General features: G+C 38.9%; 1 protein-coding gene across 2 annotated transcripts in view; it reads right to left on the minus strand.

The window, feature by feature from the left end:
- Positions 1-21429, minus strand: part of gabrg3 (gamma-aminobutyric acid type A receptor subunit gamma3) — a 69849-nt gene extending 48420 nt beyond the window's left edge. For both annotated transcript variants that reach the window (XM_087835934.1, XM_087835935.1), the window contains exons 1-3: positions 21377-21429; positions 21020-21165; positions 2088-2155 (exon numbers count right to left, since the gene is read on the minus strand). In XM_087835934.1, the coding sequence (XP_087692060.1) occupies positions 2088-2155; positions 21020-21165; positions 21377-21429 (267 nt within the window). The remainder of the gene's footprint in view (positions 1-2087; positions 2156-21019; positions 21166-21376) is intronic.
- Between the last annotated feature and the right edge of the window lie 1719 nt (positions 21430-23148).

A 23148-nucleotide genomic window follows, 5' to 3' on the forward strand; every position in this document is an offset into this window, starting at 1 on the left:
AAAACGTCGGTGCACTTTTGCAAATATGTGATGTCTTGTAAACCGAGCAGGTATCTGACGTTTACACAACTACATTCACGCCTCAAAATATCTTAAAAGTGTATTTTGTGACCCAGAAAGAGTAATATTACAACTAAGTAGCTGCTGCCATTGTTGGAATTCAACTTTTGTGAGATCTCTCAAAAGTTTTGCGAGATCCCGAGTTTGTTTTGCGAGATCTCGCAAAAGTTTTGCGAGATCCCGAGTTTGTTTTGCGAGATCTCGCAAAAGTTTTGCAAAAGTCTGTCTTAATTTTTTTTTCTCCCATGTCCCCTGCGGGGCTCCGTATCCAAAAGACTAAATAGAGGTAACACATTTTTTAAAGGGGCCATTATGGCACAATGGAAGCAGAAGCTCTGAGACTAGGGCTGTGAAAGTTTACAAACCACATATAATCTCTTGCATGAATGCTTTGTGAGCATCACAATTTAAATAATGTTTTCCTCAAGGTTTCGCTAATGCTGCTTAAAGAACAGTAACAAAGCTGAAGAACTAAAATTCCTTATTTCAGTGTCAATCTGTGAAAACACAGCCTAACACACCTGACTAAACCAGTAACAGCAGTAATAGTATGTCACACCGGCATTAGATAAAACTACAGTAATTAACCAAACGATGGATTTTCTGATGAAGCATTGCAGGCCTTACCTTTGTACTCACTTACTTCTCTTATTTTACAGACTTAATGCCACACAAACAGAAATGATCCTGTTTTCTGTTTGGCTCAGCAGTTCTTCCTTTTTGAACTAAGCAACTCTCATCCCTCAGCTTATCAGACCATCAGTTCTCTCTCCATTTTCTTCAGAAGCCCCTCCCTCATTCTTCACATACACTCTAAGTGTGTTAAAAGTGCCCATCTCTCACCTCTCTTAACAATTTGTATGCTTTCCTCCTCTTCCTACATCCAAACTGATCTCATCCCTCTGATTTGACAGCATTTAAGCCTCTCATGCTGCAGGCTCCTCAGCTTTTGGGGGATGAGGTTTTATTTATTTATTTCATTTTCATTTTTCTGTGCTGATTTCTTTTGATATTTGTATGTTGTCCTTGTACTTTTTCTTTCTTTTCGTCTTTTATATTGAGGATTGGAGGAAACAAAAGATAACGAACAAGGCTATGCTTTAAGCAGAATTATGCTGCGCATAATACATGCAGAAATGTAAGGAGAGAATTTAAACTATAAGAAGTGTTACATTTATTTATGCAATATATGCACGTTTTGGAATAAATGTCAGATTAAATTTTAAAGCCAACATGTTAAAATAAAATATAACCCTTATACTGCACCACAGAGGGGAAACAAGTGCTAAATACTGCACTAAATGCTAAAATACTATTATATATTGATTAGATATGTTTGTACATTAAAAACATCAAAGTGGAAAGTTACATATATTCATATGTTGCTGCTTGAAAAGATAACAGTTAGTAAATAACTGTTAAGTAAGTAACTGCTAAATAATAAGTTATGGAAACAGATTTGACAGATAAATGATGTGGTGATGCTTTAAGATTAAAGATAATACAGCTTTGTATGATCCACAGCTCAAAATAATCCTCATTTACTTTATCAGGGACTCGGTGTTTGAAACAAGCCGTCTCCCTTTAAGGCAGCTTTTATCTGATTGGCTGTCTCCTGCAAACCAGCAGGTGACTGGAGCTTATGTACTCGCAGCACTGCCATGCCCCGAGATGAGCATATTAGGAATATCCACTCTCTATTATGCCCGACAGATCCATTAGGAGAAAAAAAACAAACTCTCAGAGATAAATATTAATATCATTCAAAATTCATAATGAATTTTGGCCATGTTGTATAAGCTGTTCCAGTGAAATTATCTTACAAATCGTAAGTACCAAAAACAGGTAAACATGTTTGTGTTAGGAGGTAAATTGTTCTGAATTAGTTCAGTCGCTGACATCCAAAAGTTTGAATTGGCTGCTGCTGCTGAGACACTGTCACCTTTCAACCTGTGCACTGTGTATTCCTCATAAACCCACATGTACATATAATTTCATGTAGATTAATGGAGAAAGGTCTGACTTACCATATTTATTGAAGAAACTGGCCCAATACTGTTCACGTATATATCAACGTCAATGACAGTTGGTTTAACTGCAGGGGAAATGGAAGAAAAAGGGGAAAAAAAATCAGTGCTGATTGAGACATTTAAAAACCATACCTGCCTCTTTGTAAATCAAAGAGAAGCAGAGCGAAGATGCATTAATGAAAATTTACTGTTCAGAATTATTTAAAGAATGAGCAGCTGCTGAGAGACGCAACCCTCTGGAAGTTTTGGTTGTTAAAAATCTTTAATGCAGCAATTATGCTGCGTTTTCACCAACGGGCCACAGACCGCACCACAGTGCAGCGCAGAATTTCACTTAAATTTCAGACAAAGACATCACTAATGACAACTCCATGTAGAATATCAGAGGAAAATCAGAAGTAGTCCGCTGGGTCTTGGTCCCACTTTTCCCTGCAGGTTTTCACCCTCGCCAGCTAATCGTGAGCTGAATTACACCTGAGACACCAGCTAAATGCAATTAAGTGATAAACCATTGGAGCCCCCATCTCTGACTGGACCAGTGGATGTGGACTGATGTTTTTATATCATCTGAAGGTAGTAAATGATAAAACAAATTAAAAATGCCAAAATCTGACATGAGGTCATCAGCAGGAGAAATCCGCACAGGTAGCAAGAAGCTAACAGAGCAGAGCGGTTAGTTTGTAAGCTACTAATCCAATCACAGCATAATATAATTATTTAACCACAGACTTGAGGAGACACATCACACAGTTTTACCTTCACAATAATCCTGCACACAGTTGGTTGCTGTTTATATACCAGTGACCTACTTGAATTGACTCGGCACGGTTCACCACAGTTTTCAGGTTTTTCCATTAGGTCATAATACCTGGTGCCAGGTACTTTTTTTTATAGTTCTAAGCGATCTGAACAGGTACTAAAATGTGGCGTTGTCAGACTGCATGCCACCGATTGGCTGGTCAGTAGCATCACTTAATGAGTCATGAGAGTGTCTCCTTTATGAAAATCAAAACCGCCATTTTTTAAACCCGACAATGGAAAAGATGGCTTCAAAAAATCGTAGGTACTAATGGAAAATAGGCTTAAAAGACTTGGCAGTGATTGTGGTGACCTTAATTCACAGGTAACATAAAATGTTTCTCAACTTAAGGAAATCATTAATATAATATTATATAATATGATTAATATGACACATGATGAGGGTTATCTATGTAACCACACCATGTCAGTGACTGTGGCCTGCAAAGAGTATACACTATATGTAAACAAAGCTTAAAAAGTCCGCCCACTGTGCAAAGAGATGTTGGATTAATGACAGAAATTATTTCAATGTCAAACTTAGGCTAATTTTAGACGGCACTTTTATACTGCTTCTAGGGGCTCTTTAGTCCCATGTTTCCAGAGGGTGGAGGACCTGTTCCCCACCCCCTGGATACATGGGAAACAGTTATGTGTAAAGGAATGCAGAGTGATGGTCCATAATCAGTGGATGGTTGGTGCGGGCTCTTGATGCTAAAACAAAAGTGAGCAGCTGCACGGTGAATTTGAAGCAGAAATGTCCCCGCTTCTCACAGGAAGTTTGCAAAATGGACATATCGACAAAGGCTGTCTAGCAGATTGTGCAAGTGTTTGTGTATGAACTGGACTAACTCTCATACTTTTTGTCGCAACTTCTCTCACTACTGATCACAACCACAATCTTCATTCATTCTTCACAATAAAACAGGATAATTGTAAAAAAAAATGAACCATATATAATGCTTCTTTTCTTTTAAACTTATTTCAACACATTTTAATAAATTACAGTTTGACCTGGTTAAAAACAAATAAGTTGATTAATTTAAATAAATAAACCACAAAAAACTACCCAGTCCAAAGTTCAAATGTTGAACATCATATTGACCTCCAAGTTGGGTCATGCTTGGACGTCCAATTTGTGGACCTATTTGGACATTGTATAGATGTCCAGAATTGGTCATGGACTGATGAACGCAATGCACGTCTATCCCACGTCCAGTGTTCAGTGGGTGGTGTTTGTTTTTGCGTCTTGTTTTCCAAAATTTACATTCATTCTAATATTTAATTGATCTATGGATCCACCAAGCCACCTAGAAGGGCTCGTATTAAATTATATGTATACAGCAACTGATAACTTACTAAATACATGCTAGGCTTTCAATAAGAGGAGATGGTAATTATAGCTGTAACACACTGAGCCAACAATTTTCCCACCAGGAAGTTGCCTCAGTCTTCATTTTTTTACAACCAGCATCAATATACATCGATACACACATTCCAAACACAACTACTTAAAGGACTTCCTTTCTTCTTTTCTTTAATTAATTTACACCAGCCTGCCTTATTCATGGAGGGACACCCCTGGCTTTCCCCGCCTCTGCTGCTCTCGGTCATTTCATGGACAGGTGTAAAAGTGTCATTTAAACCTCAAGCTTTAACCGCTAAGTGACAGCTGTGACACACTGCTGCCACGAGTGTTCACATTTGCATAGCAAAGAGCTCTTCCATCATTTTACATTACCTGTCTTTAGAGTCTTCATGTCTCAGCCAATTAAATGCACAGCGAGAATTTCTCCACCTGCCAGTCTCCCTTCCAGCATTCGCTTCACATGCTAACAGATGGCACATGAGAGAACATTTCTGGAGAGCTCCCGCTGAGGCGGCTTTTCAAGACCACTATATTCATAATGGCACAACACCTGGTGAGCAAACTGAATTGATCTGAGGTAAAATGTAAAAATATCTGGAATATTTGTCCAAAACCTCATAAATCATAACTTTTTTTAACACCACCACCACATAGGTCAGGCTGCAAATACTTCCACACACTCCTACAGGTGAAGTGTGTGGAAGCTGTCAGATGATAATGTCAGTGACTGCAACAGGATACGTGCTGGCAGCAGAGCGACCGCCCAGGCAACAAAGTAATTGGACACAATTAACCCTGATAGTTGGGCAGCAACACACTCGTGCCGCTCGTTTCCTCACCTGTGCTAATCGCATTTTGATTACAAATTAAACCCTCAAATGTCTCGAGCCATTTAGCAACTAAAATGATTGTTATATTTTATAAAAGAAGATTGGTTCTCTGTTTGTGCTTCTAATATTTGTAATGTATGATATCAGTCCAGTTCTTGTGTAACTTGGCATACCACTGCCTTTTCCCCCTGTTTCCCTAAGAATGACTCGTTGACAGCCGATGTCTTCAGATCAACTGAAGGTCCAAATGCTTCTCTCAGCTCCTGTGTCAGGTCTCTCTCATCTTTCCTATTTCTTAAGGACATGACTTTCAGATATTGTTCATCTGCTGTAGATACTTTTTTAGGCCTGCTACTTCTGCTTTTGTCCTCTACTTGTCCAGTTTCTTTATTTATTTTTAAAGGACACGCTGCACACCATGCTGAGACAGGCCATTTGAGCTAATAGCTCTTTGAGAATCACCTTGTTGGTACAAAAAAAAATCTGTTTTATGCCTGTCGAGCTGTATTATCTTTGGCATTTTTCAATGATTCAGCTAAAGAAATTAGAAAACTATTTTTTGTGACATACTGCTTGTAACAAAGTCCCTAAAGGTACATTTTTAGAATTGGTTCTTACTTGTTTGTTATGTTATGTGGGATTAACAGTGTTTCATTCCTTTTAGGCGCCTTTTTTATGCTTGAATGATTCATAGATCAGTGTAAAATGGGTTAACAAAAATAAAAAAAATAAAAGAAGAAAACATAAAAATCGAGACAATCAGCTACATAATAAAAAGGACACATTATACACAAAAATGAAAAAGAACATGTACCAGAGTTTTTGCAGATTTACAAATACAACCCTCTGAAATGTTTCAGTGAAGGAGATGCAGCTTTATAGTTTTTGTAGCTCAATGCAAGTTTGTTTTAAAAAAGAATCACAGCTGACCTTAAAATTTCCGATCTGTAAGTTCTTTGTTTAAATTCAATCAAGGAGCGGCGGTAAGGAGGCAATCATTGCAGCAGAGCTTTGTAACTGACAGACATGCAATACATACTCTCTTTGATTTGCTGGGGTTCACCATCCTAGCAAATTGAGATCTGTTTCTATAAAAAATATCATATTTTCAGCTTTAATTGTCTTTTAATATGTTTTTTAAAAGTAAGTTGTGAAGTAGAAGTGTATCATCCAGAAGAATATGAACATGAACTACAGGCTGGATAATTGTAGGTGACCTTGTAAATGTCATACTTAGACTTATTTTAAAACTTTGATAAAACTATGTGTGATCAGAGAAAAGCATAAGTCTGTGTGGTTGCAGACCAGGTGCATGTCTTTGGAATAACCATTTCAAAGGCAATGCACACCATCACAATTTTGGTCGTGCCACTATTTTCCCTTGTGTGACTACAATGTGCCAAAATGAGATGCCTAATTATGTAATAATTACCACCAAATTACAACCAAATCAAAGATTCTAGTGTTTAAAAAAAACTTTTCAGGCAATTTTCCATAATCCTGGAAACCATTAGCCAGACTAACAGGCCAATTCCTGCATGAAAAGAAATATATTCACAAATTCATGGCAGGAAATAGTTATGAAATTTAAAATATTCTAATGGCAAATAAAATGACAGGTCATAAATGGGCCTGCTCAGTCATTTGCAAGTTAAGATGATGGTTAGTTTTGATCTTCTACTGTTTTTGTACCTTTCAACCCTAAAATTATAAATATCTCCTTTGAGATACACACCAAATAATAATAATAATAAAAAAAAACAATTTCTTCTAATTGCATGCAAAGTGTATTTTATGGGGTAAAGTGACATTTATTAACAGCAGGCGATACAAACTGTCACGGTGCGGTGTCTGTTTCTGTTTTTTGATTATTAATATGCGTCATTTCAGTTAGTTTCTGGTTGTATTTTGGTGATTTCTAGTTCTTAGGTTTTGTTGCTGTGCCTCCCATGTTTAGTGGGTCATGTCTCCAGTATAGGTTTGGTTCTGTCTTTATGTTTATTCATTGTTTCCCAGTTGTGTCTCTTCCTCGTGTCACAATGTCAAGTCTGCGTTTTTGTGCACATCTCTTGGTTCCTGTTTTACTTTAACAGTCTTGCGTCCCGTGTTCCGTGTTTTGAGTGTTTTGTAGTATTTCATGCAGCCAACAATAAAGGCTTCCACCTCTCCGTTGTCTGCATTTGGCTCCACCTCTTTCTCTTCACACAATCTATCCTTGCATATCATGACACAAACAGGTGAATCAGCATTTGTACAACTTAAAAATTTTCCAATTCTAAAACCTTGCTTCACGACTCATCGACGGAGATTCTTCTGGCAATTTTCCTGGTTTTGCATAACCAGTAGGCACAAGCGACAAGTCTGTCAGTCTTGCCTTATCAAGAAATGGCTAGTTCTCCCATAAATGAAGAAACCACAGTTTTGAAATAAGAGACATTCACAAAGTCTGCCACTCATATCATTATACACACAGAATTGAGCATAAATAGAAAGTTTTTCTTGTCTTCCACTCCAGCAAGAATAGATCGAACTGAGTGGGCTGTAAGAGACTACAAACAAACTCTAGTTCAGTATTTAATTATGTCTCATTGAAGATGTGTATCTTTGGCAGTGAAGCTGCATTGCATTACTTTCTTCATTATGTACAGTATAATTGGGTGGCAGGCTGTAATTCAGCACCTGCATACAGTACCACTTAGCAACAGTTAGGCTGTGACTAGTCATTCAGTAAATGGAGACAGCTCATTAACTTTAGGGAAAGAGATGGCATGAACTAGAAATTAATTAGCATTAGTGTGTAGGTTATTTATCCATGCAGCCATCAGAGAATACTATCTGTGGTCCCGTTAAATATGTTGTACTGTTCAGATCAAATACCAACGCATTAAAAGTCTGGCAAGTGTGCGATGAGCTGTGCACTGGTGAACGGGCACTTGGAGACATTTATACGCTCCTCCAATGAGTGGGACAGGGAAGCTTTATTTGGAAGATTTATTTGTCATTAGAGTGGGCAGAGCATGATGAACAGGTCTATAGAGACATTAGCTAATCTTGCTTCAGGTTTGCACTGGAGCCTGGCCCTGTCTGTACATGAGCCGGCGGTGACGAGCGGAGACAAACTGCAACCTCGTCTCTGTGTTTGACACACTGACAGTGATATTTACGGCAAACAAAAACGTGTCACCGTAGCTGCATATTTGCCTTTCTGTGGTAAAACAAAATTAGAAATGTCCTTGTCAGGCCGCGCTCGGCTGTCAGCTCTATTCAAAGAGAACAAAATTTGAATAAAATAAAAAACAATAAAGGAATGCCAGGACGGTACTCATCTATAAGTACATGTTACTTCTCACCTCTCTTTATCTTTTGCTGCTTTAGTCTCCATGAACTGTCAAGTGATGACAAACAGCACTGAAAATGCATTTTCATTATCTTTGTTTTCACTGGATGTAACATTCCTAACCATCCGAGTTTATTTAAATAGTCAAACTGATCAGTTCTTCTGACCTCCTGTGTTATTCTGAGGGAATTTGGCTCTACCCACCAAATCCTCTATTGAGTGGCTACCTTCTGTTTTTCAGTAATTTCTCAGGACTTATCACAAAAAGGTATAGAGCAAGAAGTAAGTGCCATGGTTCCCAGGTCTTTGAGAAATGGTTTTTAGTTTTCTGAGTTTTAGTTTCCTTTTGAGATTAAGTATATTTAATGTTTGAGTTGTTTCTTGATTCTTTTGTTATCTGGTGGTTCCAGTTTGCTGTTGTGCTCGCTTTGTTTAGAGCTGTTTTAATACAGTTCTTCATATTATTATGAGATTTTCAAGTCTAATTGGTTTATGTGTTATAATAATAATGGATTGGATTTATATAGCGCTTTTCAAGGCACCCAAAGTGCTTTACAATGCCACTATTCATTCACTCTTGCATTCACACACTGCACACTACAGTTGTAGCTGCAGCTGCCCTGGGGCAGACTGACAGAAGTGAGGCTGCCATATCACGCCATCGGCCCCTCTGGCCAACACCAGTAGGCGGTAGGGTAAAGCGTCTTGCCCAAGGACACAACGACCAGGACAGAGAACCGGCGACCTTCCGGTTACAGATGCGCTTCCCAACCCCCTGAGCCACGGTCGCCCCAGTAAATATTGTCACATTAATATCATTACAATATATTTGTTAAACTTTTTAAATACATATATTGCAAAATTCACATCAGTTTTTTCTAATCTTGGTAATTATTGTGTTTCTTTATTTGTAATTCAGTTGGATTCTGATCTACACAGTGATGGTAAAGTGTTATCATAATTATACTATAATTATAAAGACTCATAATGCATAAACCTACCATAAAGTATATAAAACTGAAAAAGTTTGACTATATAAAATTGAACAGTATTTAACTAGACTTGGTGAATATAAGAACACTGGATACTACATTATGATTTTGATCTAGTTATTAACATTTTATCTTGCAATTAAAATAATAATTCTGTAGTTAAACAAAATGTTATATCATATAATCTCAAGTGAAAAATGTGTCTGTCTTAATTTTCTGTCATTTTAAAATTGTGAAATAACGCAAATGTTTAATTTTAAAATTAATCATAGTTTTGGGTATCTCTTTTCAATCTAAGTCACAATGTAACATGAAATATAGTTTTTCTACTAGTCCTCGTACCACAACATTATTACTTGTGTTTATAATCCTTTCATTTATGAGACAAAGAAATTTTGATTGAAATGTTAAGTTAAAAAAAAAAACTGTGCATTTACTTAAACCTGCTTTAACAACTCATTTACCTTGATGACATAAGTTCACTCAAAAAAAAACTTCTCTTACAATCTGATTATTTTGTCAAATCAAATGTTTGAATAACTGTTCTATAATCCTGCTTCATTAAGTCATAATTTTGATTTATGATTTCAGAACTGAGACTAAATAACTAAAAAAACTAGTTCAAATTCTGACTATTACCAAGAAACATTTTTACCAACCAATCTTTTTGACTAGATACCTCACACACGTGACTGCATAATTTATTAAGTATCTCAAGCTTTAGAAAAATCATTTAAAAATTATTATTATAATTTTTTTCTTGTCCTTCCCCATAGTTGGAGTAGCTACTATCCACTGCTGCATATTTTAGTCTGGTTGTTAATCACATGAGCTAGCAGGAAATCCCGATGACATAACCACACATGGGTTAGTCCCAGCCTCTCGGTTGGCGTCTGCATACTCTAAGCCACAGCATAAGGACTGATGGCATAAAGACTTCTGCTCTCACTGTCTGAGCTCATTGCAAGAAGAAATGCCAAGGGCTCTGAAATATTCAAAAAGCAGAACAGATCACCCCCTTCGGGCTAGCTGTACCACGGCTGATCATCTGTCACCCAGTAAGTAGACACCAGAGCCAGTTTAAGGAGGGCCCTTTAATGAAAGTGTGGGAAAATAACTGCAACACAGCTGCAATCAAGGCCAACTTCAATCTAAGAGTTGTACTCACACCTTAGTGCTTTTGGCACTTTTCAGCTGTCTCTTGTTGCACGTATAAAGAGTGCATCACAGATTGTGACCGTTAAATGTATTTCGACAGAGCCCCTGATTTAAATTGAAACAATAAAACCACTGACTTTGAAGGTATGCATATTAATCATCTTGTTAAAGTTCTGCTCTGAAACCTTGGGTCCTGGTGAGTAGGTTGTTTTGACATGTACCACCCTTGTCATGGTCCGTGGCCCTGTGTCTGAGGAGTGTGTGGGATGCCCCGGTGGCCACAGCCCCGGGCTGGACCATCACCATCACACCTGCATCCCATTCCGTGCAATTACCTGGAGGACTATTTAACCCTGCGCTGCTCCACGCCAGTCCGTTAGTCACCCCTCAGTGGTAACTGGGCTCTCCGCAAAAGCTTTGTATATATGTGTTACATGAACTACGTCAATTTGTGTCTGCCACCTGCCTGTCCTTCAGCCTGCTCGGATCACTAAGTGCACCATCTGTCCTCATCACTGCCTCCTCGGATTCGCTTCCCACGGACACACTTCCCCCCTTCCGAGCCCCATGGTCCCGTTCTGATCCCTCCCACAGTCCCGATTACGGCTTCCCTGTTTCGTTTGTCTTCGCGGTTTTCTTCAGTTCCACATTTTCGCTACCTTGGTTGTTCTGGGTCACCTTTTGTTAAAACAATAAAAGCATTAGGCGTATTGAGTCTGCTCTTGGATCCCACTTGTGTGCATGCACTGCGGTTCATGACAACCCTCCTCAGCATTTTGAACACCAACTGTGCTGCAACCCACAGGACCTAAAAGATCTGCTGCCAATGGCCCCGAGGCAGAAACCACAGGGCACCTGCACAAGTCCCGAGTATATTCCCCTATCGGTCAAGCAAATGGTTTTAATATTGTGGCTTACTGGTGCACATTGCAGTTACTGAAGTAATACACTCTATACTATAAAGCTCTTTATAAATGGCCACATGAATCACCCTGACAGAAAAACCTAATCTTGAATTCTAGGATGTTTTCAACCTTATGTAATGGTTAGAAATGATGACGTTTAATAAAGTTATCTGTTCCTTGGATCATGATCAAACTTCCAACCTAACTGCACAAAAGCCCTTCAATATTTAATGATCAGATAAAGTATAAATAAAGTTGTTTAAGTCTAATTCCACAAAAAACAGTAACAATAACCGGTTGACTTGATTGTGACAGACTGCCCCGCTCATCTCCCACATTATACAAAGGAGGCTTTCTCTTCTTCCCAGACACTGAGACAAATACTTGTGATGTATTACAGTGAACCAAATGTACAATGTGTAAACTGGATCAATCAATCACTGTCACTGCTTTAAAAGCCGAGTCTGACGCATCCTGACAGGAGCCAAAATAGTTACTAGGTAACAAATGTCTAAACAAATGTCTCCGTCATTTTTCTGTGTGAATGGGCTCCACTTGAAGCTGCACATTTCTTTTGTACTTCTTCCTCTTTTGTCATTTGAAAGCCTCTTATTTTACTGTAGTTGTTAGCTTTAAACCTTTTGTGCACATTAATGAAAGAAAACATTTAAAGTTCATTAGAGGACTACGTATGTGCGTCTGTTATTATGCAGCACTGCTTTTATTCTTTTCATCCATCACCCCATCAGACAGGGGTTATGTTCCTGCAGATGCAAACTACTGCTGTTTTATGTTTAAAGAAAAAATAAACGGGGCGCCTTGATTGTGAAGCAGTCACAGGGAACAATTCATTTGTCATAGATTAGATGACTGCCATCGTTCATCACAATTTGTCACTTCGAGCGGTCTCATTACTGTATAACGTAATTTTTCGTCGAGTAATGGAGCTGGAAAAAGCTGCCTGAAGAAAGTGTGACAACATGTCAATCCAGAGGTGTTGTAAACACAGCTGTTAGGAATTCTTATACAGGAACATGAAATACTCTGTGTGCTAAACTTGACCAGTCCTCTTCCATAAACTGGTAAATCGCCTGTATTTGTATAGTGCTTTACTTAGTCCCTATGGACCCCAAAACACTTTACACTACATTCAGTCAGCCACCCATTCACACACTGGTGATGGCAAGCTACATTGTAGCCACAGCTGCCCTGGAGCGCACTGACAGAGGCGAGGCTGCCAGATACTGGCGCCACCGGGCCCTCTGACCACCACCAGTAGGCAACGGGTGAAGTGTCTTGCCCAAGGACACAACAACCAAGACTGTCGGAGTTATGGTCCCCTAAACCCTTAAGCTTCAAATGAAACATCACCAACCACAACTATATTTATCTTTCATATACAGTTAAGTGATTTCTTAAAGTGTTTTATGTAAAATCGCCTGTGTTTTAACATCTAAAGTGATAAGTTATTATATTGTGTTTATCATGTATTTATCATACCTGTACCATTTCCTTTATCTGCATATGACAGATATTACTAACTGTTCAAAAGTCATTAGTTATAGATTTCAATTTCTTTTATTTCAGAAGAAGCCAAACACACTCTTTTATCATTTTAACAACAAAATCTAGATGACCTGGTGACTTCGTAATAAGATGTAGCTGGTCAGTGTGGTGTTTGGACAATAATATGGATGAACTTGATTAGATTATTAAGACCAGAAGAGTTCATGGATCGTTGCACTGAGACTGCCTCACTCATCAGCTTCAAGACTTTTCAGGTCGACAGAGACGTAAGAAGAAATGTGAAGACTCCACCTGTTCTGACTAAAAGGTACGGGTTCCAGTACCATGTCCTTGTAATATCAGACATGTTAGTGAAAAAGACGTGAATGCTGAACTGCAAGCTGTTGGAATGTGTCTATGTTACTCACCGAGGGAATTCATCACTGTTTGAATCAACACCCTGTTTGGATTCCTCAATCAGCTAACTCAGAGGTTACCCAAATGGCTGTGGTTAATGGATGTGGATAATGAATGGATCCCGACCCCCCACCATTCGCTGGAGATGCAGTGGAACACGGAGCTGACACACTGACACAGATGTTAGAGATACCTGCATTTAATTTATACTGAAGCTCCTTTTTGTATCATATTGAGATTTTGATTTATTGAGCGCTTTTCTATATTTTCTATTTAACTTTTTCTATTTGAATATTTTACTGCTTCTTTCTTTAGTGTAATGACTACCTGGAATATAATGTTGTGCTACGTGATTGCTAGCGACACAGCTATGTTAGCATAACATTAGCACAGTGAAGCTGGAGGATGAACGCCAACTTTTTTTCCACTCGATAAAAGTTAACAAATGCAATCACATAGCAGGATGCTATACACGGGCCAAACTTCAGTCAGGAGAACAACTGAGATTATTCATCCACAATACGAGGTTAGTTATTAATATACTGCAACAACATGGGAATAGAGCAGCTGCGAGAGAATTCAACATTAATGAATCAATGTTACGGAAGTGGAGGAAGCGCAGTTTTTGGCTTTCCCCATATTTCAAAAGTGCTTCATCTCTTTGCTATGACTGTCGGCATAATTTGCAGATGATAATGGCTGTAGCTGCTGCGATGCTTTTGACCAAAATAGGTGCAGCTTGATGACATCATCAACATGCGCTATAGCAATAGAGCGGTATAGTCAAAATCTCTATCGTTGGCCAAATTTATATCGTTTCTATTATATATCGTTTATATCGCCCACCCCTAGCCTAATCATTGAATAATTACCAACAAATTACAATTGAATTCACAAGTCCAAGTCCACAATGTTAAAAACACTTATTTCCACACAGCTTTCCATGTTTTAACCTATACCAATGATCAGAAGTTACAGGACAAGTAGTCTGACAAATTAATTATAAGGAGGGTTTTTATGATATTTCACATTACTACATTACATAAAAATATACAGCTGGGATCACAACTGATGCCACTCAGACAGTTAAAGGTTAAAAAACAATACCAGGTGGGAAAAATATCAAGTTTACTTAAAATGCACCTTTTCTTCATATTTTCCTCCTAAAATCATAACCAGTGAAGTACACTAACAAGAAAAAATGACATTTGGACATTTAAAGTTGACTCTCACTCCACAACATCAACAGAGGCATCATTTTACATTCAGCCCATGTGTTGGAAACGCCTCTTGTTTAACTACGAGTTTAAAAAGTCACATTCATTAATGCCAGCAGGACAAGGTCAAATGACTTCAGCTCACCATCTGTCATCAAAGGACCCGCAACACAACAAATGGCTTTCTAATGTACTTATCTGTGGTGTGTGGTCAGGGGAATTACAAAAAATAAATGCTAATTGCCCGCATCCTATTTATCGTCTCTTCTCTGAAATTATCCATACAAGTTAATTTAGTGTGCCGTGGCTGGGCGGCCAGGAGGAATACAGATCTCTGATACACTATAGAATAATAATTTTCCGTGTAAATGACTCCTCGTGGGTGCAATGGGAAAAAAAAACAGCAAAAAAACCCACCAGAAAAATAGTCCCTGAAGAAGCTTAGTGAAAAGGTCACTGTGTTTATTACTCAGACACAAAGTCTGGACTCATACATCCTGTGGGTGACTGCTGAACAGTCTAGCACACACATCATCCATAAAAAGTAAAAGTCCCGTTCTATTCATGACTTTCACTTGTTTGCTGTTTCAGTGCATCCATCACTCCCATGTCATTTCCACAGCTGGGGAATGATAGAAAAACACAAACAATAAACTCGTTATGCAGCTGCTAATTTAGAGTTTTTTGCATGAACCGTGTTCAACTTGAAATTCAGTGTAAAATTATAAGTGATGTGATGTCAATGTTTGCATCACAATCCTGATAAAACAGGATTTTTAAAAATACACATTTGTGTGCAGAAAAAGTGCTGAGAAAGTTTGTCTGAGCTACCGTCAGTCTAAGAACATTGTTGAGGCTTTTTTTGTGTGCGATACACAAAAAAAAGCACATTTCTGACTCTTCAGGCTCTTGAAATGCTCCTCGTAATTGCACTTAGCATTTTTTAGATGGTCTTATTGACTATTTAGCTCAGCGTAAATTCATGGCTGTTTCTTTTCCTTTTCAGAGTGAAAATTGTGCTGTTGGATGTCAGTTACATTTATATAATATGTAATTGTAGCCATTCCTTTAAATGACCGGAATGTTGTTATAGTTTGTGCTAGAAACAAAATTCAAACAAAGAAGCGAAGACAAGGTTACGGGTATATTTTGTATACCATGGCATCATAAAGCATTCAGCAAAGTTTTGCTGTCTGAACACACACAGAAAAATCAGCTATGCCTCAATTTTACCATGTGGGCATAAAGTTCAAATGGCTTTGACATCTCCATTAATGGTATTTTTCCAGTGTATGCCTTTGCAAAGAGATTATTACTTCATACATTAAAAGGGACATTATTAATTAGGTGGCATGAAGGCATCACAGCCCTGCTGGAGATTTTTTTGGCTGCACATCCATGTCGTGCTCCATCACATCCCAAAGGTGCAGTCACCTTTGGGACTGAGACCTGGTGACTGTGGAGGCCATCTGAGTTCAGTGAACTCACTGTCATGCGATGGACACGGTCAGCAGCAATGCTCACAGCTGTTTTTCCAATCTTCTGTTGTCCAGGTTTGGTGAGTTACATGAACAGTGAGCTGAGGCTACATGAACTGTAAGCCTCAGCTTACTGTTCTCAGCTAACAGGAGTGGCACCCGGTGTGCTCCTCTGCTGCTGTAGCTTATCTGTTTCAAGGTTTAACGTGCATTCAGAGGTGCTCTTCTGCATGGCTTGGTTGTAATGTGTGGTTAGAGTTATTACATTGTTTGAGTTACAGTCTGGCTATTTTCACCCAGAGAACTGCCGATTATTTGATATTTTCTCTTTTTTAGACCCTAGAGATGGTTGTTTGAGGGTAAAGTTCCTGAAACACTCAACAGATCGTGTCACAACCACCATTTCAAAGTCATTTAAATCTCTTTTTTTTCCTCATTCTAATGCTCAATCTAAAGTTCGACGGGTCGTCTTGAGTATGTTTGCATGCCTAAATGAATTTAGCTGCTGCCATTACTGCTGATTCAATAGCTGAATGGGTGTTCCTAATAAAATGGTCGGTAAGTTTAAATATATTAGTGTTTATATTGATGCAGGCTCCTAATAAGCATGAAAGCTTCAAATAATGAGTTCTGACTTAACAGTCAGGTAAAAACTGGTTTAAAGACACAGGGATGAGACAGGATGAACTGATGAGTGTTATTGTGAACTGTGACTCATGCCAAGCTACTCTGATAAAGTCATGGAATAAACGAAGCAGGAAATTAGCAGAACAGGTCGCTTTTAAAACAAATCTCCCAAAAATTGGGACTTATATCTGCTTCAGAGTCTCATGGCTTCACTGCCACCAACTCCCATATCTACATATATCTGGACTGGATCTGGACCTGAGCCCTAACTGCTGTAAGGAATTAAGTAACATTACTGAAAGCACACAAAGAAGCTACTAAATGGACCTGTTTGAGGTTTTTTTTGTTATTGTTATTGTGGTTTCCAGGGAAACTCAGTTATATTACTGTTAGATGTTACCAGGTTATAACGAAAAATAGATTACCGAGCTACAGGGAAATTGCACATTATTTATCCTCTCCAATATGTTATTCTTGAAGCTTCAGCAAGCTTAGATAGATTAAACTGCAGTAAAAGCAGATGAGTAATAGCAAGAGAAAACAAATTTCCATGACATTAATGTTTGGATTAAAAGTAAGCATCCAGCTGAGCACTGGAACTCTAGAACAAGAGGTATTTATGTAGTTCTGACAAAGGCCATCGTTATGCCGTATCCTGATGGAAAATCTAACCGATACCTTGTTTGTATGAATCACAACAGTCAGGAGAGGATTTAAAACATCAAGGAAAACAGTTTAAAAAACTTTAATTGACCACAGGATGAGCAGATGACATGGTAAACTTTAGGTTTGTTCTATCAACTGAGGAAAGTGAGAGTTCAGGGTTATTTGCTGGAGTGAAACATTGAGAAAGTAAGTCTAATAAAGTGGCACTAAGGATGTAAGAACGGGATCATCTCTCTCAGGAATGCATTGAAAGGGCTTTTCCAGAGCATTTGTGAGGTCATCTATACGTGCCACTGAGTAACACCCAGCGTACCAATCACATTTCTTTCCTTTGTGCCCTTTATTTTTTCCCAGTCAGGAACAACGGAGCTTGCACTACTTGGTATCCATAGTAACAGAGATATTATACAAGATTCAGGATGTAAAAATCCTGTTTGCTAAAGCAGTGACTGAAGAATCTCAAAGAGATGCTGAAGGATCCACCTACTTCGTTGTCCAAAACAACAAACTGTATACAAAGGATGGACGTAGCCACTGTGACATCATCTGTGGGTTTCTCCCTTTTTGAAGCCAAATGGTGCAGGTGTCGACAATAATGGTCTCTTCTTCTATGGATCTATTAAGACTTCCCAATTAGGTTAAAGAGAAAACTTAGGGCAGTTTGCATGCTTTGAGAACACTAATTTATCTCTTAATGCAGCTCTCCCCAAATGAATGATTAATCTTGATCAGTAGATATACATTTGGAAATGAGAAGAGTTTCGCTATTGGGTGTATAAAAAGCTTGGATATAGCCACTGTGATGTCATCTATTGGTTCTGGACTCAGCAGTTCATCTTGAAGCATCCAAATAAAATCCTAAAATTTCACTCATCAAAACTGCAGCACAGACTTCTCAGATGGTCGGTTAATACAATGAACGGCGCAGCAGCCATCGCCATATAATTGCATCAAAAATGCTTGAACAATGGAGCACCTCCCATACTTGCATCATTACATTGGCTGCCAAATAGTTTTTGAATTGATTTTAAGATTTTAACACTTGTTTTTAAGACGCTGCATGGACTAGCTCCTACATATGTTTCTGGTCTTCTAACCTGGTATACTCCTGCAAGATCTTTGAGCTCTGTGGACCAAATGCTACTAGTTGTCCCAGGGTCCAGATTAAAACACAGAGGTGACCGGGCATTTGCGGTGACTGCTCCTAAATTGTGGAACTCTTTGCCTCTGCATATCAGGACCTCCCCAACACTGGATACTCTAAAGACCCATTTTTATCCTCTGGCTTTTAAATCAGTATGAGTTGGTTACTATTGTTTTTATTATCTTATCATTCTATGATTCTATTCCCTTCTAACTTTATCGCATTTTATGTCTTCTGTTTTGGCTATTTTTATTGTACAGTACTTTGGTCAACAGATGCTGTTTTAAAAGTGCTATATAAACAAACTTGAACATGAACTTGAAGGTGTGGGGTTGGAGGAGGCATGTCATCCACCCTTGGTTAGGATGTATTAACATTTTGTTGTTGTTGTTGTTGTTATTTTATATATATACATATATATATACACACATTTCATGAGTCGCGAACACTCAACTAACTCTCATCACTGGGTGTATGATTTATTACAGCAGCTGGTGATGACGATGTGATGATGGTAAAGTGCTGATAGTAGCATGAAATGCCTACATGTCCCAAAGTAAGAATCCAGTGTCATTATCTGTCGGCTATCATTGCAAAAAAACAAAACAAATTCACATTATAAAAGGTAATCTGATGCACTGTTACACACATCTATAGCAACTGCAGCACCTTTAATAAAAGTATGATTTTACCAAGACTACTGATCCCAGGCCTGCCAGCACTAGTTAGATATTTGTGGACAAGTTTTGTTAGCAAGGTGCCATCTAAATCAAGGCTACAAATGCAAACACCCTCCATCAGCAAAGAAGAAATCGTGATCACGAGCTGAATCTTGGTCACATCTGAGGCGACGCCTGCTGTTAAACACAACAGGCTGTTAGGTGTCAACTGGATGTCGCCTGCTGCTGCTCACAAAGCAACTCGGCTTTGTCAGATGGTTAACGACTGACCTCCAGCTCAACCATGTCTTGCTTGTTCTTTTTGCAAAGATGAAAGTTGTCCATTTTTAAGTTAATACCTAACGAGCAACAACTCACAGAAGTGTGTTCTAAGACGCCCCTCTTTGTTATGCATTGATTCTAACTACATTACCATATGGCAGCAGCCTGCCACCAGAGGCCACTTTGCAAACCCTGAACAAGAACAGAAGCAGAGCCTCTTCAGAGTCTTCAGAGTTGACAAACACATTCACTTTATCCAGGAGAAAATGAGTCAGGGAATTACATATCTCTCTCCTCCACTCAAAGTTTCCACCTTCAGATGTAATTTATATTCATGAGTTACACCTTGACCCTTTGTGATCGTGGGTTAGAAAGTAAAACCACTAAAAAACTTTACCTGCCCATTAAATGCACGAAATAGTGTCATCTAATTAGAAAGAATGTCCTTAAATTCATTGCTTTAAAGTTATGACCACAAGAGTAGACTAAGGGAGCACTTCACAGCGAATAGCAAGAAAAACAATATTAATATAATATCCTGATGATAGTGGTAGCAACAGAAGAGTGTCTATAAGGAGATGTTACCACATTATATGAAACCCATAGAGAGGGTGGGAATATTCTGGACACGTGCACTGAATCAACGCCTCTCTGACCATGGAGAAGCAGCACTCCATTCTTCAGAGACATGCCCCACCCTCAAGTTTGGATTTTTGTGATGAACGAGTCAACAGGGTGATGAAGCCAAACACCTCAAAGCTTTTCAACAACCACAAAAAAAACCAAAGAAGACCAAGGAGAGCTGACCGTCAAAGACTTTCCTGCAGAATCGTCCTGACATCCTGGAATAACACTGCACAATCACATCTGCTGTGGGAACAAATAAATTCTACAATATTCAGAAATTCCCTGGCATTGTCACTGCTATTGAAGTTAGACTTTAAAAAGTGCTACTCCAACACCTCTATCAGCCAAAGAGAGATGGAGGAAATCACCTATCCCCTGTGCTTCATGTGTGGATGTCTGAAGATTGTAGTGTTTAAATAGCTGATAGTAAGTTCACATTTTAAAATGTCAATACTTTTAGTCCTTTTAAAAGTTTTGCTTTACTTAGTATTGCTGTTTCATTATAACGACTGGACAGTTTTATGGAGTCTTCAGAGAGGGCATCTTTCATTAATGCAAACCTTAAAAAAAGACTAATAAAAAGGTATTTTATGTACATTTGTACAAGAACGTTTAAGCTTGTAAAATGAAATTAAGTTCGGCACAGACTTTTTGGGCTCAGTGTTAGCAGTGGGGACAAACCTGGCAAGGCTTTAGCTAATATTGACACTTAAAGGTTTTAGTACACAGTTCATGCGTACGGTGTTATGTAGGTTCTGAATTAAATTATAAACATCAACTTAATTTTTACATTTATCTGATTCTAGAACTAATAGCATCCCCGGGTTTCACACAGGTGTGTCTATAAGGAGAAAGCTGCTTTGCATTCAAATTCTGTGATTAGTTAGCTGAGAAATTGGGACAGAAGTAACCCTTACCTCCAATATCCGGTCGCAGTTTCTTGTCATATTCTTTCAGTAAATTATTGAGTATTTCCGTGGCGTCGGTTTGCTGGGATTTAGGAGCCAGCATCTGGTTCACAGTGACATCCTCGTAGTCCTCCTCGGACTCGATTGTTAGAGAGCTACAGGGACACAAATAAAAGAAGGTGGCTGAAAACAGCAGGAGCAATGACACTGACTTAAAACATGCAGCGCAGTCTGCAGAGTGCATGCACGCAAAGACATCGTTAGTGTCACTGAGTCCTTCACGCAAACTTAAGAGCCAGCCACAAAGTTTCCTGAGCATTTAAAGCATCACCAAAACGCATCACGCGACCAAAGGGCGCCACTTACCAGGTATGAAGGGCTGAAAGAAGTAGGATATAAGCCAGTAGCGGGGATGTCATGTTTGTCGCAGGAGGACAACAAGTAGAGATGTGTGAGAGGACGGTGCGTAAGGTGTCGGTGTCTGGACGCGACGGTCACTGCTGCTCAGGGGAGATAACGTAAGAGCAGCCCTTCGTAGTTTGTAATCCAGCAGAAATGCCATTCATTGTTGTGAAATAGATCCTTCCTCGTGGGAGCGCCTCCTCGTATAGACGGAGGAGTAGCTGGTCTCACCTGTACAGGGTTGCAATTCCTGGATAGCGGACGCTGCTTGTGTTTTACGCAGGTACGCACACTCTGAATGCGTCCCTCTGAAAGCCCCTGGTCCACCAAAAACTCCTCCGTGGCCAAACCTGCGTCACTCCACTGTAGGGGCTACTTTACAGATCTTATTAGAGCTGTTACACCTGTTCTCTTTAGTGGTGTTTTGCTTTCTTTCTAATTATCCGTACAAAGTGCCAAAAGAACGCATCCCTTTGTGAATACAGTATAGATTATTTGTATGCAAGGCAGGAGTGTCTGTGTGCATAGATATTTTAGATTGATATGATTATTTTTATGGCAGGAACTAAAGTTTCTTATTTTAGTGGATTTTTACATTTTAAATGGTACCAAAAACTCTGACAGAACAGTAAAAGTGATACGGGTGATGTCATCTTATTGCCTCTTATGTGCGACCAAAAAGTTCTATATATAAAAATAGAATTTATATTTATTTAATATTTATTATAAGCTAGATATCGATTATCAGATAACAGCCGTTCTCATTTGTCTACTGATTTGCTTTTATTGATCGACTAATTGTTGCATGTGTTTTAATGATGCACCTGTGAGGCAGCCTCTTTGTTATTCATTTGAAAGCTTGTATATCAAAGTGCAGCAAGAGCCCTTTTAAAGCTACCAAACGCTGCTAATTGGCATACAGCCTCTCAGAGAATGAAGCCGCCTTTGTGGCCGTGTTTGTGATTGTAATTGAGAGCCCTTGTCATGCTGTGTTTACAGCCCCTGTCTTCTCCCTGTGAGGATGTCATTTATTTAAGGCTGAATGCTTAAGGTGGTGCTCCACTGAATACTATGCTTCCATAAAGGACTCCAAAGATGGAAAAAAGGCTCAAACATTATGATATTTATTTTCTAGTATGGGTCAAGTTCATAGGCTGTATATCAAAGATGGAGTTTGATTATTTGAAGGTTAATCCTCAGATAGGCTAAACTGTAGGGGTGAATCAGGAGCAAGCAGACATAACATACTTATATAGTCCTAGAATTTCACTCACCCAAACTGGGGCTCAGACTTCTTGGATGTTCTTTTAGTACAATTAACTGCACAGCATCTATATTATTGGTCAGATAACTGCACAAGTAATGCTCCAAGAGGCACTGACACCACTCAAGAGATCCATTTCTAGGACATTAATAAGTAGATGCCTGCTTTGGTATCCACGTGTCAAACAAAGCACCCAAAGAGGGTGAATTTTTATTACATGCACCCCCTGTGCAGTTGTCAAGAAGGGGCACATTAACTATAGAGCCCAAAACATTTTTTGTAGTAGGATGTAGACATGTTTATTTCTCCTGTAAAGTTGGACAATTTAACAGGGGAGTCTATGGGGACTGACTCACTGCTGGAGCCTCAAGTGGACATTAGAGGAACTGCAGTTTTTTCCACCTCTGTGATGATTTACATTTTTTAGCCGAAGAGATTGCTGCTTAGTCAGGCTTTGTTTCCCACAATGCAG

This window comes from Neolamprologus brichardi, chromosome 23, assembly GCF_056152115.1.
Source record: "Neolamprologus brichardi isolate AB-2024 chromosome 23, ASM5615211v1, whole genome shotgun sequence".
NCBI lineage: Eukaryota > Metazoa > Chordata > Actinopteri > Cichliformes > Cichlidae > Neolamprologus > Neolamprologus brichardi.